Source organism: Neoarius graeffei, chromosome 14 (genome assembly GCF_027579695.1).
Source record: "Neoarius graeffei isolate fNeoGra1 chromosome 14, fNeoGra1.pri, whole genome shotgun sequence".
Lineage (NCBI taxonomy): Eukaryota > Metazoa > Chordata > Actinopteri > Siluriformes > Ariidae > Neoarius > Neoarius graeffei.
The window spans coordinates 38,565,751-38,583,747 of NC_083582.1; the positions used below are offsets into that span (position 1 = coordinate 38,565,751).

The 17,997-nt window shown below is 42.0% G+C and overlaps 1 protein-coding gene across 4 annotated transcripts in view; it reads left to right on the forward strand.

The window, feature by feature from the left end:
• Positions 1-17,228, forward strand: part of sun1a (Sad1 and UNC84 domain containing 1a) — a 58,572-nt gene extending 41,344 nt beyond the window's left edge. For 2 of the 4 annotated variants that reach the window (XM_060939608.1, XM_060939611.1), the window contains 17 exons: positions 76-207; positions 780-860; positions 1,305-1,412; positions 1,567-1,665; positions 2,455-2,548; positions 3,518-3,576; positions 3,707-3,876; positions 3,953-4,222; positions 4,341-4,433; positions 4,523-4,572; positions 7,065-7,209; positions 7,349-7,612; positions 7,691-7,775; positions 12,434-12,549; positions 12,644-12,811; positions 13,100-13,192; positions 16,515-17,228. In XM_060939608.1, the coding sequence (XP_060795591.1) occupies positions 76-207; positions 780-860; positions 1,305-1,412; positions 1,567-1,665; positions 2,455-2,548; positions 3,518-3,576; positions 3,707-3,876; positions 3,953-4,222; positions 4,341-4,433; positions 4,523-4,572; positions 7,065-7,209; positions 7,349-7,612; positions 7,691-7,775; positions 12,434-12,549; positions 12,644-12,811; positions 13,100-13,192; positions 16,515-16,631 (2,144 nt within the window). In that variant the 3' untranslated portion in view covers positions 16,632-17,228. The remainder of the gene's footprint in view (positions 1-75; positions 208-779; positions 861-1,304; positions 1,413-1,566; positions 1,666-2,454; positions 2,549-3,517; positions 3,577-3,706; positions 3,877-3,952; positions 4,223-4,340; positions 4,434-4,522; positions 4,573-7,064; positions 7,210-7,348; positions 7,613-7,690; positions 7,776-12,433; positions 12,550-12,643; positions 12,812-13,099; positions 13,193-16,514) is intronic. The other 2 variants (XM_060939609.1, XM_060939610.1) reach the window with 2 other exon arrangements.
• The last annotated feature ends 769 nt before the right edge of the window (positions 17,229-17,997 follow it).

Sequence of the window (17,997 nt, forward strand, 5' to 3'; positions counted from 1 at the left end):
TGCTCTTGTTTGTGTATTTTTAAGTTGTATTTGTGTTAATCTTACGCATGTGTGTTAACCTCAATCTCTCTCCAGTCCAGCTGTGCTCACTGAGAGACCGGTGTGTGAGGGTGTGCAGGAGAGCAGGTGCCTCCTCAGCTGCAGCCCTCACACTGCCGGCTCGGTTTCTTGGGCTGAGGAAGACCAGCAGTGGCAGTGCTAACGGAGGTAATGGTGGAGGCTTGAGCGCTGCTCTGTCTAACCACTTTTAATTCTTTGTATAAATGACACATCCCAAAAGACTTCTTGGATACATTGAGCACTAAATTCCTCCCAAAAGTGGTGTTCTTACTAATTTCTGCTCTTTTCTCATCTGACTGTCTCCTGAGGCACTTGTCACGTATTGTCACCTGTCTTTCATTTCTGGTATTGATGCTAAGCAGGTCTCAGTCACAATGATATTGCACTAAGTGCTTATTCAGATTCTTTCATTCTGTATTCTTTTCTCACATCGTTTCACATCCTGACGTACTTTTCACCCATCAGCCACTTCTCCACCACGTCAAACACAATTTAACCCTTCCAGCAGAAGAGCAGAGCTTGACGTATTGCACATAAACAAATGGCTCTCTTTCCTATGGGCATTACCTTGGTTACATGCAAATCCTGCCTATCTGAATCCACCCCTGCACATCCTGGTCTCTGATCAGAGGGATAAAGGCAAAGATTGCAGTTGGAACTGAGGGATAGATCATAGAATGATTGTGTTTTTGTTTTATTGTTGTGCTGGTTTTCTGTAGGTCATGCTAGTTACTGTGGAACGATGAATGTAAATGAAAAGGTGACTCAAAAGGACCTGCATACTATTAATGGCCCTTTGTGTAAGTACACCTTTACATTACGCTCTCTCACTCACTCATACACACTACAAAAAAGACTTACAGGTACATGCTGTACAATTCTGAATGGATTAGGTTAGATGCTACATGGCATTGAAAATCGCTTTCTGAAAACTTGGCGCATTGCTCTCAGAAATGTATTTATTCCACTACCTGTGGTGTAGGAACCGTTGTAGGTGTGTTGATTAGTTTGTCCGGCGTAATGCTCAGCAGGAGATGAGTCATGTCCTCGTGCAGCACAAACAAAACGTACATGATTCACCAAAACGCATGGCAGCAGAGCTTTGCATTTGTTCACAAAGACATCTGTTCCATTTATTTATGGCTTTTGTCTGTTACATTTACAATGCCTTACTTGATGTTTTATTTAAACTAGTTTACACACGTGATTTTTATCTTTTTGCCATACATATTGAATCCCAACAGGTGACGACTGCAAGGAGAAACAGACTTCGGGGACAGTCACAGTCTTGACAGAGTCTTCCAGAGCCCCGTGGCTTGTAGAGGCTCTGTGGGTCCTTGTAACATTCACAGGTTTCGTACTCACTGGTTCTTAACTCGTTTTATAGTCTGTTCCAGTTTTACTTGTGCTTAGTAACTGTCAATACTGCGTATTGGAACTGAAACTGTTATAATTGGATCAGTGAGGTGTAAATAATTTTGCTTCCCCCTGTTGATTGGTGTCCAGGCAGCAGTGTCTTAAAGGCAGGCCAGGACATTCTTTCAGCAGCCTGGTTTATCACAAGGAAGATTCTTTCTGTTCTTTATTTGGCTGCAGTGTCTCCAGGTCATTATGATGGGATTTTCAGTTTCTTACAAAATCCCTGCATGAAATGTATCCAGTTGCAAGACTCCTGGGCATTATCTGCTTCCCTAACCCCTTCTAACCCTGTTTGAAATACTGTACCTTTGTCCATTTTATAGTGCACGCACTCTCATGCCTCTGTGTCAGCACGAAGGCAAATCATTCTAGTCTTTACAAGCATGAACTGTTAGTCATCAGCGAAAACATTCAAGGCAGGTTGCCTTGACTTGGCAGGGGGACAGTATTTTTAGCTTTTGTGAATTCTTCCAGCTTTTTGTCAGAGGTATCGCTTTGTAGCTGTTTAGTTAAAGCCACAATAGGGTGATTCAGGACCGCAGTAGTAGTTAACCCTGAACTTTCTAACATGATGGCATTAACAAGCAGCACGCTCAGGAGGGTAAAGACTCAGCGATTTAAAGAAACATGTTAAATCTCTCAATTTCGCTATTTAAATGGCTGAATTGACCTCGAATTGTGGCTATAACTGTAAAATCAACTGTCAGTTTTCAAATGTTTTGACGACATATGCTTTTAAGACAGCAGTACATACCTGAGCTAAATCTTGGCTGTAGTATGTAAAATGACTGAGCTTCTCTCCCTAACACATTGACTGACTAACACAGCGAAGGTGAAGGCGTGGCTTCCTACTCCTCCTCTCGGCTGATTACTTGCTGTAATCTCTGGTCACAGCCCCTGCAAACTCCCTTAAACCATTGTGTATCTTCTCTCTGCCTGATTTATGGCTGACTGTGTGCGCGTGTGTACATGCAGGCAGTGCCGCTTCAGGGTTGTTGCAGTGGCTAGGAACAGCGTGGTACCAGATGGTCACACTCATGTGTCTGCTCAACGTCTTTTTCCTGACAAGGTGAGTTTTTTCAGAACTGTTCGTTTTCAGGCAGAAATTTGTATCTGTGCAGGTAGTTTGTCAAATTCCCTTTGAAATGGCATTCGGACTTGAATTTCCTCACTTCATGTTTTGCTGTATATTGTAGAATAAATTCATGCCGTGAAGCAGAATATCTGTAGTGCTGCTGTACTATGCATGTATATTGTATAAAATATGGGAGGTGGGCAATATTTTGATTCATGGCATTGTAACATCTGCATAGTGCACCATATGCTCTACTGAACACCTAAGTGTCAAAGTATTATCTGTATCACTTGTGTACATTCATCTCATCTCATTATCTCTAGCCGCTTTATCCTGTTCTACAGGGTCGCAGGCAAGCTGGAGCCTATCCCAGCTGACTACGGGCGAAAGGCGGGGTACACCCTGGACAAGTCGCCAGGTCATCACAGGGCTGACACATAGACATAGACAACCATTCATACTCACATTCACACCTACGGTCAATTTAGAGTCACCAGTTAACCTAACCTGCATGTCTTTGGACTGTGGGGGAAACCGGAGCACCCGGAGGAAACCCACGCGGACACGGAGAGAACATGCAAACTCCGCACAGAAAGGCCCTCGCCGGCCACGGGGCTCGAACCCAGACCTTCTTGCTGTGAGGCGACAGCGCTAACCACTACACCACCGTGCCGCCCTTATGTACATTTTAAACATTAAATCTGTTCCATGATTTAAAGATGAGTGGAACTAATCATAGATTAGATGAATCATAGATGTAATCATAGATTACATGAATTTATTCAGTGCTCTTTTCCTTCATCAAGAGTTGTTGTACATTTTTGGCTAAAATTAAGTTTTAATAGGCAACTAAACTGGAACTTTGGCTTCATAAATATTTGATTTTTTTTCCCCTCTGCTTTCATAATTCATCAACGGTTACTTCAGAGTGAAAATTGACATGTTTAAAAACACTCTCTGCAGGGTCCTGCCTCTACTTCAGAAACTCTTCCTGATCATTCTTCCCTTTGTGCTTGCCGTTGGTGAGTTCAGCTGTGCACCTACAGTCATGTCGCAGGCCCTGGTTTTATTTGGCTGCTTTTGATGAATACCTGAGAACCTCATCAGTCATTTTCATCCCCTCTGTTCTAATCTGTCTTTTCTGCCGTTTAGCCGTCCTGTGGTATTGGGGAATGTTCAGCTTCTCAACCATTTGGCCTGTAGCAAACATGACTAGAGACTCAGCCATAAATAAAGCTATTGATGTTCAACCTGATATCACGTTATCGGAGACCACCATTGAAGTTCAACCTGATGTCCCTGTATCGGAGACAGACTCTCAGGTAAACGAAGATCCTAAATGTTAATTTGCCTATAAAGTTTAACCATTGCAGAAATTTAAAGTTGCTGTGGCCTCAGCAGGGGCTGTCGGTTGTATTCGAGGCTGATTCTGAGCGACTGGCACGGATAGAACAGAGCCTGGAGATGCTGTGGGATAAGGTGGTGGCGTCAGGCGGCAAACAGGAGGAGCAGCACACCGAGGTACTCGGTCTGTGCAACTCGCTAAAAGAAGAGCTGCATACAAACACCAATAAAGAGACCATGGGCCAGTGGGTGGGCACGATTCTAGAGCAGAGGTTAACCCTGCTGAGGGAAGAGATGGAGAAAGAGACTGAGCACTCTCAGAAGGTACGTCTAAAAAAAAAAAAACCTCTTCCCATATTTCTAGTCAATAACAGATTATTAAATGGCATTATTACAGGATAATTAGCAGAGCATTTTTTTTTTCCTGGTCTTATTCATCCAGTATCAGGAAGAGTTCGAAGCTGGGTACCAAACACAGGAGTCCCGGCTAGCAAAGATCGAAGCGGCTCTTCAGGACCTGGCGCAAAGAACAGAGGTACTATAATTCACTACCTGAGATGAATCCTAATCGCATCTTACTTCTGTATGGTTCATATAACTGAATGTGTGTTTTGATATTTAAAGGAGTTACAAACAAGACAAGAGATTGAGATACCGACACTGTCTACTGTCAGGTCTGTCCAGTGTTTTGCATCTGTATTAGGTTTATACAATTTCTTTAATTAGTCCTGCTTTTCAATTACTTGACTACTATTATTCAGTTGCTTTTGAGTTAGTTAACCGAAAGTTTTACGCTGCTATAAAGAGACACTGCATCAGCAGTAGTGCTATGCTGTATACGTTTGTATCATCATGGATGCAAACGGCGCGCCTTTTGGCGGATGCCGCCTTTTTCACGGCTGTCTGGGGGACTTGTGTGAATCGCGCAGATCCGATTATTTTGGGGGGGGCGTTGGAGTGTCTGATTATAATTTCATCAAAGTAAATTCTGTATTAAAATTACTAAATAAGCAAATGCCGTTACAGTCCATGAAACAGGAAGTATGAGAAGAAAACAGTAAATCAGAAAGCTGCGCACGTAAAGCTAATTACGTAACTTGCGTTGGACTGATGGAAATCCTTGCGCGTGCATTGAAGTGCAGCCAGCAGCAGATAATGGCGCGCAGCCAATTGGCTTTACGTGCGCAGCTTTGATTTACTGTTTTCTTCTCATATTTGTACTTCCTATGTTTCATGGACTGTAACGGCATTTGCTTATTTAGTAATTTTAATACGGAATTTACTTTGATGAAATTATAATCAGACACTCCAACGCCCCCCCCCCCCCCCCCCCCCCCCCAAAAAAAAAAAAAAAACCTCATCGGATCTGCGCGATTCACACAAGTCCCCCAGACATCCATGAAAAAGGCGGCATCCGCTAGCCTGGCAAGCCAGACTAAATGTGAATATTTAGTCTGGTCTCAGTCATAGACATTTCCGAAGGGTGTGGGTAGGAACAACCCGTTGTCTTTCAAACTGTCTGTGCGTATAGACCAACGCTCTGACCAATCAGCGCAACTGTGACGTAGTCAGAGCGACAGAAAGCAGTGGGGGAGGGTAAACAGCTGGTAGATCAGACTTTTGCCATAGCCGGTCGGCAAAACAGCGAAAACGTCCTTCTTGAAAAGGAATGAGCGGAGAGCCTCTTCCTGCTCATGTTTCAACGAAAACTCCAAGTCTAATTCTTCTAAAACTGATTCCAAAGCGGAGTCAAACGAGCGCTGTTCAATAGCCGTAGCCATCTTTCCTGTTGTGCTTTCTCCAGCGTCGCGCAGCCTTGTCACTCCTACAAAGGCCCGCCCAAAGAATCCAAACAAAAACCTTGCGTTGTGATTGGCGGGCACAATTTGATGCCCGGGGTGTGTTGTTGATATGGTCCGAGGCTAGACCCACTCGTAGGCAAAAATATTTTTGGCCGCTAGGCGGGTGGGTCTAGTTTACTAGGCTAGGCATCCGCCAAAAGGCGTGCCGTTTGCATCCATGATCATGTAAATTAGCTGTTCTCAGACTGAGGGTCTCAAAGTTTCAAAAACACTTGATTTACATCCAGGTTTAAAAATTGACACATTACAATTAAATACCACAAATTGCAGCCAAATTGTGCCTTTGCATTCTCATGTAGTTAACAAAGAATGCAATGTCTGTGACGTGCTATGAAAGGGACTTGAGACTAAAAAAAAAAAATTCAAGACCCAATGTAAAATCCCAGCCTCAGCTCTTAGACCTGCGCTGGCATTTTATATTTTTAGGAAAGGTCGGACTGAATGACCGTGAGTTGGCTTTGTGGTTAGCGTGTCCGCCTCTCGATCGGGAGATCGCGAGTTCTACTCACGGTTGGGTCATACCAAAGACCATCATAAAAATGGTACCTACTGCTGTCTGGCAAGGCATGCTGCAATACAGATGCGAGTGGGGAGTCAAACTCTCACGGTTACCAGAGGAATAGCCCCCCCACTGTAACTCTAGTTATGTAATAGGCGAGAGGCCGAGGGCTATGGACACTGAGATCGGCGCCACATAGTGTGGGAAGGACTTTTTACTTCAGACTGAATGAGATGAAGGTCCTGAAAACAAACTGCATGAAATGAACCCTGCCATCAAGACACACCCCTCCTTTCTTTTAAATCCTCATTTCAAGCCAGACATGATCAAGTGGTGTATACCAGGCACCGGATTGGGCATTCACGGTTTATCTGTGGTTTTTATTAAAGGGTGAAGAACCACCAGTATGCCATTTTTGTAAGGCATCATTGACACACATTTTACTTTGCTGTCCTGGTCGAAATGCTACAAGGGAATGTTTTTACTCTCAAAATACCTTGGATGTTTTTAAGGCAGCTCATTTAGAAAGGCTCTTGCCATGATGTAGCCTTAGATGCTCACATGGCATTAAAAAAAAAACTGCTGGATTTTTCACTTTTTAATGAAGACTTGCTATTAAATCTCATTACTTTTGTTTGCCACATGTGCTTTCTCATTCAGGCCAAAATACTGAGAACACAGGCTCCTAGAAATTGGAGTGAGATTTTTGCTTTCAAAGGTGTTAAAATAGTACATGGTCCTTGAAATTTGTTGGTGTTCAGCTGAACTACAAGGGAAAGTGTATTAATCATGGCTTTCTCTGTAGTGGGGAAATGGACAGTGCTTCTCACGCGACTCTGCTGGCACAAGTGCGTAAGCTGGAGGAGGCCCTGAGCAGCATCAGGGCAGACCTGCAGGGAGTGACGGGCTGTAAAGGAAGATGCGAACAGCTGGATTCTCTTCATGACACGGTAAGTCACGCATGCCGATTACTATCTTTTTACCATGTTGTTCATGTTATGTGGCCTGATGGTATTATCTGTAATAGCATTTCTTTCTAGTACTATGATTGCGCAAGTTGTACTGATGCTGGTTCAATTTGCCTTCTAGATTTCTGCACAGGTCAAGGAGGAGCTTCAGGTTCTTCTGTATGGCAGCAAGCAGAAGGACATGAAGCTGCCTGGTTCTTTGATGCAGTGGCTTTCGACTCAGTTTGTGAGTAACTCTGACCTGCTGGCCTCACTCGGTGCCTTCGAGAAGAGAATTCTGGGTAACTTGTCACTTCAGCTAGAGGAGATGCAGCAAAAACCAAGTGAAGAGACAATCACTCGGACTGTCCTGCAAGCCACTGAGCAATCCGGATTATCAGAAGAGGCAAGTATCAAGAATATAGCTGCACTTTTTAAAAGACAATTGAATACCTTCACTCACTTCCCCTCTCCCTCTCATCAGGATGTTCAGCTGATTGTGCAGAATGCTCTGAAGCTCTACTCTGAGGACCGCATTGGCCTTGTAGATTACGCTCTGGAGTCTGGAGGTACAGTATATTTACATGGGTTTTTAAAGATGGTGGTAGCTGGTGCTGCATTGGCTCGTGTTCGACCAATTCACGCACACTTATGATTCCTTTTGTGCTGAGGGAGAACCTACCATTAAGTAGGAGCTAAAGTTCCTCAAAATGGTGTTCGGAGGCTGATGATACATGGGGCAACTTTTTGGGCAATGTTGCTGGGCAATCACGCTTCGACACTTTCCCAGTGAGATTGGGCAACATGATTTCAATCTGAGCAAATGGTTTTGGGGAACTTTTTAAGATCATCCAAAGTGTTTGCAGTGAATCACATGACCACCTGAGAGCTTCTGAAGTTTTCAACAAAGGTGGTGGCATCTCTGGCAGTGAAGTGAAAGAGAAACAACTCGTATCTTTTTATGCTGGTAAGTTGTGTAAACCCAAAGTGGTGAATTTACCTCATCAAATGCTTAGAAAACCAACAGACATCTATTTTTATGTGCTCAGGTTATAATTAAGACACCCACCACCCTTAGCTAAGTGTAAATTGCCACTAGCTAATAGGGGTGTGCAGAAATATCGATACGGTGATATATCGCGATACTTTGTCTTCCAATTCAATATCGATACTCAATTTGAATATCGATATTTTTTCAAATAATAAAATCATGTTTCAGACGGGTTGTAAATCCAGTACGACTTCCGCACCTCCGCTCCGCGAGGTGTCGCTGTGCCGCTACCTCACTGCAAGGCACTCTTCGTCTTCTCTTTTTTCCCCGGCGGTTGCAGTGAGGAAAAAAACAGGCAAGCATGGCTGTTAACATAAACCTAGAGACGCCGCTGAACTTTAAGGCAGATGTTTGGAGGCACTTTGGATTCCAAAGGAAAGGAGAAAAAAAAAAGTGAGCCGGACAAAGAGAATGCACTTTGCAAAACCTGTTTCGCTCCAATTAAATTAAGATGCTCCAAGTAAGATGCCCACTGCACTTTTCAGACAGTGTGTTGTTCCTGCAAAATAAGCACAAGTTAAATGTTCTCAGGTATATGTTCTCAAGTTTATAAAGAACAAATTGATTTTAGTGTTAGCACTGAAATGTATGTGCAGTCTGCAGTGCAAGTTTTAAGTTTTCATAAAACAATTTGATTCTGCTTGTTAAGCAGCACTGATGTGTCCATGCTTACAGAAAAGTTGATAATACTAGCACAGAAATGGGAATTTTCTGTATGTTGTAGTGAAGCAACTCTTGGTTTTGCCAGCAGTAGAATAGAGACAAACATATGTCTGGCAAGAGTGTGTAGTTATGTATGTGAAATGTAATTTTACAGTGGTCAATAAATTCTGATTTTCTTCAGTGACACAGATAGTGATGTGGTTGAAATTTCTTGCAATATATCGATTATCGCAGAATCGCTGTACCGTGATATCATTATCGTGGGCAAAATATCGCCATAGTATCGTATCGTGAGGTATCTGGTGATACCTAGCCCTACTAGCTAACCATTTCTCCATAGAGATTGAATGGGATTCAGCTAACTAGCAGGGTTTTTGGCTAGCATAGCTTAAAGTTATCGCTAGCTACAGTGGGGCAAAAAAGTATTTAGTCAGTCACCAATTGTGCAAGTTCTCCCCCTTAAAAAGATGAGGCCTGTAATTTTCATCATAGGTACACTTCAACTATGAGCGACAAAATGAGAAATCCAGAAAATCACATTGTCTGTCTGATTTTTAAAGAATTTATTTGCAAATTATGGTGGAAAATAAGTATTTGGTCAATAACAATTTCATCTCAATACTTTATATACCCTTTGTTGGCAATGACAGAGGTCAATCGTTTTCTGTAAGTCTTCACAAGGTTTCCACACTGTTGCTGGTATTTTGGCCCATTCCTCCATGCAGATCTCCTCTAGAGCAGTGATGTTTTGGGGCTGTCGCTGGGCAACACGGACTTTCAACTCCCTCCAAAGATTTTCTATGGGGTTGAGATCTGGAGACTGGCTAGGCCACTCCAGGACCTTGAAATGCTTCTTATGAAGCCACTCCTTCATTGCCCGGGCGGTGTGTTTGGGATCATTTGTCATGCTGAAAGACCCAGCCACGTTTCATCTTCAGTGCCCTTGCTGATGGAAGGAGGTTTTCACTCAAAATCTCAATATACATGGCCCCATTCATTCTTTCCTTTACACGGATCAGTCATCCTGGTCCCTTTGCAGAAAAACAGCCCCAAAGCATGATGTTTCCACCCCCATGCTTCACAGTAGGTATGGTGTTCTTTAGATGCAACTCAGCATTCTTTCTCCTCCAAACACGACAAGTTGAGTTTTTACCAAAAAGTTCTGTTTTGGTTTCATCTGACCATATGACATTCTCCCAATCCTCTTCTGGATCATCCGAATGCTCTCTAGCAAACTTCAGACGGGCCTGGACATGTACTGGCTTAAGCAGGGGGACACGTCTGGCACTGCAGGATTTGAGTCCCTGGTGGCGTAGTGTGTTACTGATGGTAGCCTTTGTCACTTTAGTCCCAGCTCTCTGCAGGTCATTCACTAGGTCCCCCCGTGTGGTTCTGGGATTTTTGCTCACCGTTCTTGTGATCATTTTGACCCCACGGGGTGAGATCTTGCATGGAGCCCCAGATGGAGGGAGATTATCAGTGGTCTTGTATGTCTTCCATTTTCTAATAATTGCTCCCACAGTTGATTTCTTCACACCAAGCTGCTTACCTATTGCAGATTCAGTCTTCCCAGCCTGGTGCAGGTCTACAATTTTGTTTCTGGTGTCCTTTGACAGCTCTTTGGTCTTGGCCATAGTGGAGTTTGGAGTGTGACTGTTTGAGGTTGTGTACAGGTGTCTTTTATACTGATAACGAGTTCAAACAGGTGCCATTAATACAGGTAACGAGTGGAGGACAGAGGAGCCTCTTAAAGAAGTAGTTACAGGTCTGTGAGAGCCAGAAATCTTGCTTGTTTGTAGGTGACCAAATACTTATTTTACCGAGGAATTTACTAATTAATTCATTAAAAATCCTACAATGTGATTTCCTGGATTCTTTCCCCCTGTTCTGTCTCTCAAAGTTGAAGTGTACCTATGATGAAAATTACAGGCCTCTCATCTTTTTAAGTGGGAGAACTTGCACAATTGGTGGCTGACTAAATACTTTTTTGCCCCACTGTATGTAGGGATAACATTAGCTTTCTTGTCAAGTTAAGTGATGTGCACCCCCCCGGGTGAGTTGTAATAGATTGTCTAACTTTATCGTCTGATCAATTCACATACAGAGCACAGCTACTTGTGGAACCCAAGGGTGAAATGGTACAAGTTTTGAGATCTAAAGAAAGCTCTTCAGGAGCTCTGTCACCCCCTCTTCCTCCTCAGCAGCCATCTCCTGGTCCATGTCCTTTTTTCCATTGTTTTTATGATGTATAGGTCAGTTATTAGTTATAGCATATATGATTGAGTCTAGTAGCATTTTAAAGAGTTTTTAAAGTCTTTATTATTAACAGAATAATGTGGTTTTGACTTGAGTTAAAAATAATGGCAAATTATCATTTGACCAGAGTATCTATTCAGTTTTGTTCCAGAAGTGATAACTTGAGCAAAATAAAGGCTGAAACCAAGACAAAAGTGACTGCTGCAAATGTTTGCCCATCTCCCTGGCAATAGATTTGCTCTTATCTGATTGTTGCCCTGTGTCTCACCTGGTTGCCTGTTGCCAGCAACATTACCCAAAAAATTGCCCCGTGTATCATCACCTTAAGACCCATGATTGTTCTCAGTTCCTGCAGTGTGGGCTCTCAAAAAAGGGGGAACTCCATCCAACAGTTCGAAGAACTATCAAAAGGTTCGTTTGGTCTGGTGTTTACCCAATAGTGATGGTTTGAGAGGAATTCTGATGAAGCAGTGTGCTTTTGGCTATGAATTAATCTTGCAGTTACCAATATGCTGATTGATTTACTTTTTCTTCATGGTCAAGTGCAGCAGTGTTTTGTAGTAAGTAGTATTTTCTTACGGTGGTGTAGTGGTTAGCGCTGTCGCCTCACAGCAAGAAGGTCCTGGGTTCGAGCCCCGGGGCCGGCGAGGGCCTTTCTGTGCGGAGTTTGCATGTTCTCCCCGTGTCTGCGTGGGTTTCCTCCGGGTGCTCCGGTTTCCCCCACAGTCCAAAGACATGCAGGTTAGGTTAACTGGTGACTCTAAATTGACCGTAGGTGTGAATGTGAGTGTGAATGGTTGTCTGTGTCAGCCCTGTGATGACCTGGCGACTTGTCCAGGGTGTACCCCGCCTTTCGCCTGTAGTCAGCTGGGATAGGCTCCAGCTTGCCTGCGACCCTGTAGAAGGATAAAGCGGCTAGAGATAATGAGATGAGATGAGTATTTTCTTAGTTTCAATATGCTTAACAGAGGAATAAGTTCTGCATTCACTGTATTCAAGTGATTTTGAAACCCAAGCTGCAGCAATAAAACACATGAAACGTGGCTCATAATGATTAATGAGGGTTAGGTTTTGCTTATCGTAAGTGACAAAATGACAGGCATGGAGTTGGAGGGGCGGGGTAGGTGCGTGCCCCCCCCCGATTATATAGTTACTTAAAGTTAAGGAAACATGGTTTAATTTCTTTAACAGAGATCTCAAATGCCAAGTCTGAAAGTGACCATCTAAGCTGCATGACAATGGTGTGTTTGTGTTTAGGCGGCAGCATCCTGAGCACACGTTGTTCTGAGACATACGAGACAAAGACTGCACTGATGAGTCTGTTTGGTTTTCCTCTTTGGTATTTCTCCCAGTCTCCCCGTGCAGTTATACAGGTAAGCTGCATTCTTACTCAATGCTTGTTACAGGAAAAACTGCGACAAATTCTTCATGCTAATTTCTTTTTTGAATAAACTTTCCCCACATCAGCCAGATGTACATCCTGGTAACTGCTGGGCGTTTAAAGGTTCCACTGGCTATCTGGTGATTCGTCTGTGTGTGAAGATCGTTCCCACGGCATTTTCGCTAGAACACATCCCCAAGGCGCTCTCACCTACCGGCAACATCACCAGTGCCCCGCGCAACTTCACAGTCTATGTAAGGCACATGACTGAAAGCAAACTACCTTAGATGGGTGTTTTGTTTTTTTTGTTTGTTTTTTTTAATTGTTTGTCAGCCTTGGTTTTGGGCATAAGACTTGTAAGTAAACTGTATTGTCTAGCAAATTAATTGTCACCTTCAAATAAATTCCAGTTGTCACTTTTTTTTTTTTGGCACGCACTATATTGGATTATATTTCTTCTGAAGTGACTCATGATTCACAAACTGATGCAAGATGTTAAAATGAGTTCTGTACGAGTGACTTTCTTCTGCCATTCTGTAAAGGGTCTGGAGGATGAACAGCAGGAGGAGGGGCAGTTGCTTGGGCAGTACATTTACGAAGAGGATGGAGATGCTCTTCAGACCTACCCAGTCACGGTGAGGGATGTACAGAAGCCGAGAGAGGCCCTTCATATAATCCTTTTTTTTTTTTTTTTTTTTTTTTTTAAATTCACCTTGTTATCCCGAGATAATGACAATTAATTCAGGATCTCGAGAAAACAACACAACTAATTCAGGATCTCGAGAAAACAAAACCATTATTTTGAGATCTCGAGAAAACACAATTATTTCATGATCTCGAGTAAACAGCTGAGAAATGATTCATTCAGGTGCACCAAGAGACTTGTGATATGCTGACTTTGGGGCTATTTCTCATTCTGTATAGACGCAACTTTGGTCATTAGAATGTCTGGAATAATCGATCACCTAATAAGGCAATATTTTGATCAGGGGTTGACACAGGGAGAGATTGCATTAAGCCTTTTAATAAGGGATAATTTCAAAATTAGTCCGCGGCACCTCCGCAGAAGACTGGCCCGGCTTCGTCTCTACCGACGGAGATGCAGTGATCCAGCTGAGGTCATGAAATAACGGTTTTGTTTTCTCAAGATCCTGAATTATGTCGTTATCTCGGAATAACGGTTTTGTTTTCTCGAGGTCTTGAATTAGTTGTGGTGTTTTCTCAAGATCCTGAATTAATTATGTCGTTATCTCGGGATAACAAGGTGAATAAAAAAAAGATTATATGAAGGGCCTCTCGCGGCTTCCGTAGAGATGTGCACTACATGATGGGATTAAATTTACATTGGGTCCTGGAGTACTTTTACAGGAGTTCCTCTGTGATTTTATTTCTGTTTTAGATCGTTTTTTTTTTTGTTTGTTTTTTTCCTCCTCCCCCCTCTCTGTCCTCCTCTGAGAAAATTACAGCCTGGATTGCCTACTGTTTTTCACCAAACCCAGCAGTAATCTGCTTGTTTTAGTTCAGAGACAAGTCTGATTTTTCTACATGGGTGTTTGGGGGGGGGTTTGAATCCTGTTGCTATAGAGGGCTACTGCATGACGTCACCGTGCCGCGAGATTTTGTTAGGCGCCATATTGGAAGACCAAGTACATGCACTCGCAATATAAAACTACGAGCGAGAGTAAAGTGACACGATGGATGATCATTCTGGTTATGTGAGTACATTACCAGCTGCAGAAAGGGCACGGTATGTGGAGAAACTCGCTGTGATTGATGGGTTTGACCCATATGATAAGACTCACGGCAAGGGAGAATGGAAACATGAGGAGGACCGGACACCAATTCTGCCATCTGTTTGCTACCCAGACATTGTAAACTATTTGTTGTTTACACCCAGTGCCTACACTGCTGATGACTTGAAAGCCTACAAAGGGCTACAGGCTTACAATTATCTTGTTAGTGGCTTGGGTCGTGATATTACAGCTGTTAAGAATAACCTACACATAGTTATGGCCAAGGTAATCTTGTTGATATTTATCTTTTAATAATATATATTTTCAGTTGAAAAATTAATACTTTGTTACTATTAAGGTATCCATAATTTAGGTTAATTTATCCAAATTATACATATGTATTTATGATATATGCCTACACAACAACTATGCTTTATTTATATAATAGGAGGGAGAGCAAGCCCCAAACCATCCTTTATTATTATTATTATTAAATTGTAGAAGTCTGGGAGGCTTGCTCCTCATACAGTTATCAACTTGGGGCCAATTTAGCATGTTTTAAATCTGAATTTCTTGCGTTTGCTTACCTCAGTGTCCGCAGATCATGCACAGACTTATCCATTATATCCACAGTTTTTTGCCAAATCTCTCACAGATTTCTTTCAAGTCTACTGTTGGGCCAATAAATCATAAATAAAACAGCTCAGATTTGTTTGTTTAAGTCGTTTGCCACTCCACTTTATTCTCGTGGGTTCACATACCGCTGCCGTTATTTCCCCCTAATCACGAGTTTGTTGGTCTTCCAAAATGGCGCAGGGTCTGTTTACTTCCGGTTTCGGGTGACGTCAGTGAAATCCCTCTATGTAGTCTCCATAGTCTGACCCTCCCCCAGACATTAAACACTCCTTGAATCACAAAACAAAAAAATGATGCTTTAGAAGAAGCACTCAACCATATACTTGGTCTGGGTCATAAATCTTCAACTATACACAATACCTAGGAAACCATTTTAAGGAGGAGGAGGAAGAAGGGAGCTGTTATAATGGAAGTTACAGGTATAAAGCATTGCTTTTATATTCAGATCTACACCATCAACTGAGTTTTCTATAATTGGCCGGTTGTTTCACTGCCGGTTCTTTAAATATTGAACAGTGCACATGATGCACATAACATCTGGGTTTATCAAATACAGTCCACTCATCTCTCACTCCTCCTGTGGTAATTGTATTGCTGTCCAGATGCAGGAGGTTGCCTCACCTTGCAGATTTTTTTTTTTTTAAACTGATTAGACATACCTCTGCCAAAAGAATCCCATCCGAATAAGGGTTTCGATGACCTGTGTGGTTTGAGTTGAAATGGTTGGAATCACAGGGTGGAGTCCATAATGAAGTGTATGTACAGTTTGGATTAAACATGATGCCAGTTTTGCAGATCATCTTTCATTAACACAAGTAACAAAAATAATCAAAAAGTGTGAAGTTTTCACTTGGACTGTTTAGATCACTTGTTAGTTTTAGATTTTTTTTTTTTTTTTAAATCACTGTGGCAAATTTTTCCAGTTGGATTTTGTACGTTTTTGAAGTATCTTTGTCTATTAGTCTGCTTCTGAATTGTGATTTTCACTGTGTTAAGAGTTATAACCCTAAATCTCCTGGTATCCTCCTTCGCCAGCTTCTGTGAAGGGTCAATATTTCCTGTCTTCTGATGGTTTTCTTTCTGATCCCATTGATTGTGCTGTGAGCAGAAAAGTGCTTACAACTTGCATCCTGTTAAAGCTCACAGTAAACACCTGTTGCTTGTTTAGGTTATTAGACTTAAATAAATTACCTGGCTCAGGAGTATTTCTATAATTTGTGAATCCAGCCATACTCAGAACTTGTAAATGTACTGGCCATGAATTTCTTTAAATTGGAGAAAGAGTGAGCTGTGTGTGATGCTGGGGTAACTTTTCCTAGACTACAGCACTGCTGGACACTACTCGAACAATATCTGCTGAAATGTACTTTTATTACTGCTTTCAACTGAGGTTTTTCAACTATTTTTGAGCAGTCTTAGTATAGTAGGTTTTATAAATGTGAAATTAGTCTGAAGTTGAGTTGCAAGTTCTACAAGAAATGAAATGGTGTTGAAATGCCATCCAGTGAAGTGTATGCACTTTAGATAACCAGTGATTCATTAGTTCAGTACCTCTTGATAATATTGTTTATCATCTCATGCCTTGCAGGAAAACAACACGGAAGCCTTCCAGATTATCGAGCTGCGAGTACTGAGTAATTGGGGTCACCCAGAGTACACGTGTCTATACCGCTTCCGGGTGCACGGCGAGCCGGTAGAGCAGTGATCAAACACTAAACTGCATGTGGAGTCTCATGGGGAAGACAGCACCACTCTGTCCTAATATGGAAATGCGTAACACGATTGCTTGCTTTAACCATCAGAGTTTTGCCTCTGCGCTTTGCACTACTGTATGTCTCGGACAATAGAATTCATCTCCGTCTGGAACTGGGTTTTTTTTTTTTGGATCCCCACCCCAACCTGTGTGACCTTTTACTCCAGCATGTGACACGGACACAGAGCAGCAAACTCAGCCTGGTCTAGACTGCACTGAAGAACACTCAGTATGTTTAAGCAAAATGGACTACAGTGTATTTTAAACAGCATGTTGTAAATATTGTTTATAGCTTGTTTGCTTTGAGTGTCTAATAATTTTGCATTTTTCCAATATAGTGTAATTTTCAAGTGCCCAGCTGAGAGACTGTTATTAATCACTATTTATTTTTTTATGTATTTGTGTTGATCTTAGTAAGACTTTATATTGTGTATTTTTGTAAATGCTTTTCGAATCATTTTGTAATTATTGAGGGACCACAGGTTGGCTTTTGCAATGAAGTTATATTTTGTTTGTGTGGGATGTTCAAATAAAGAGTAATTTTTTTTAGATGCTTTTATTTAAAATTATTAGATTATGACCATATGGGGTGGGGGAGGGAATAAATACTACTCCCAAAGCTACATACACACTCAAAGAGCAGATTTTTTTTTTTTGGGTAGTGATTAATTTTACATAATGTGATGGTGTCTTGCATGTGTTCTCTCTCTCTCTCTCTCTCTCTCTCTGGACCTGAGGGTGGGTCTTTTCCAAACAGTTGCTGCAACTTTGGAAGTACGCTTTCATAGGATGTCCTTTTGTAGGTGGTAGCACTTACAAATTCCTTTCAGTGGAATGAAGAGGCCTGAACCTGTTCCAGCATGAAAATGCCCCTTTTTGAGATGAGATGATAATGGCAAAGAAAGTCCCTGAAACAACATGAAGGAGGAAGGAAACCCTGAAGGAAACCCATCCTCTTCCCCGTGACTGCTGCTAGGGAGCGGATTATAAATCATTACCCTTCTACAACTATACTGTAATAATCAAACAGCAGTGAGTGTGTTAAATGTTCATTTTGAGCATCATATGGTTATTTTTAAAATTAACTTTACAGAACCAAATGTTATCTTTGGAAGAAAGTTTTGATGATGGCAATCTTAAGAGTATCCAGCCATAAGATTTTTACTAAAAAAAGTAGTCTTATTAATTCCTATGATCACACTCTTATTCTGCTGTATAAATGAAATGTTCAGGGTGAGAAGTGTTTTTTGTTTTTTAACTAGACACTTCAAATGCCTTTGTGTTTGTGTACACTTTACTCCACGAGAGGGCGCTCGAG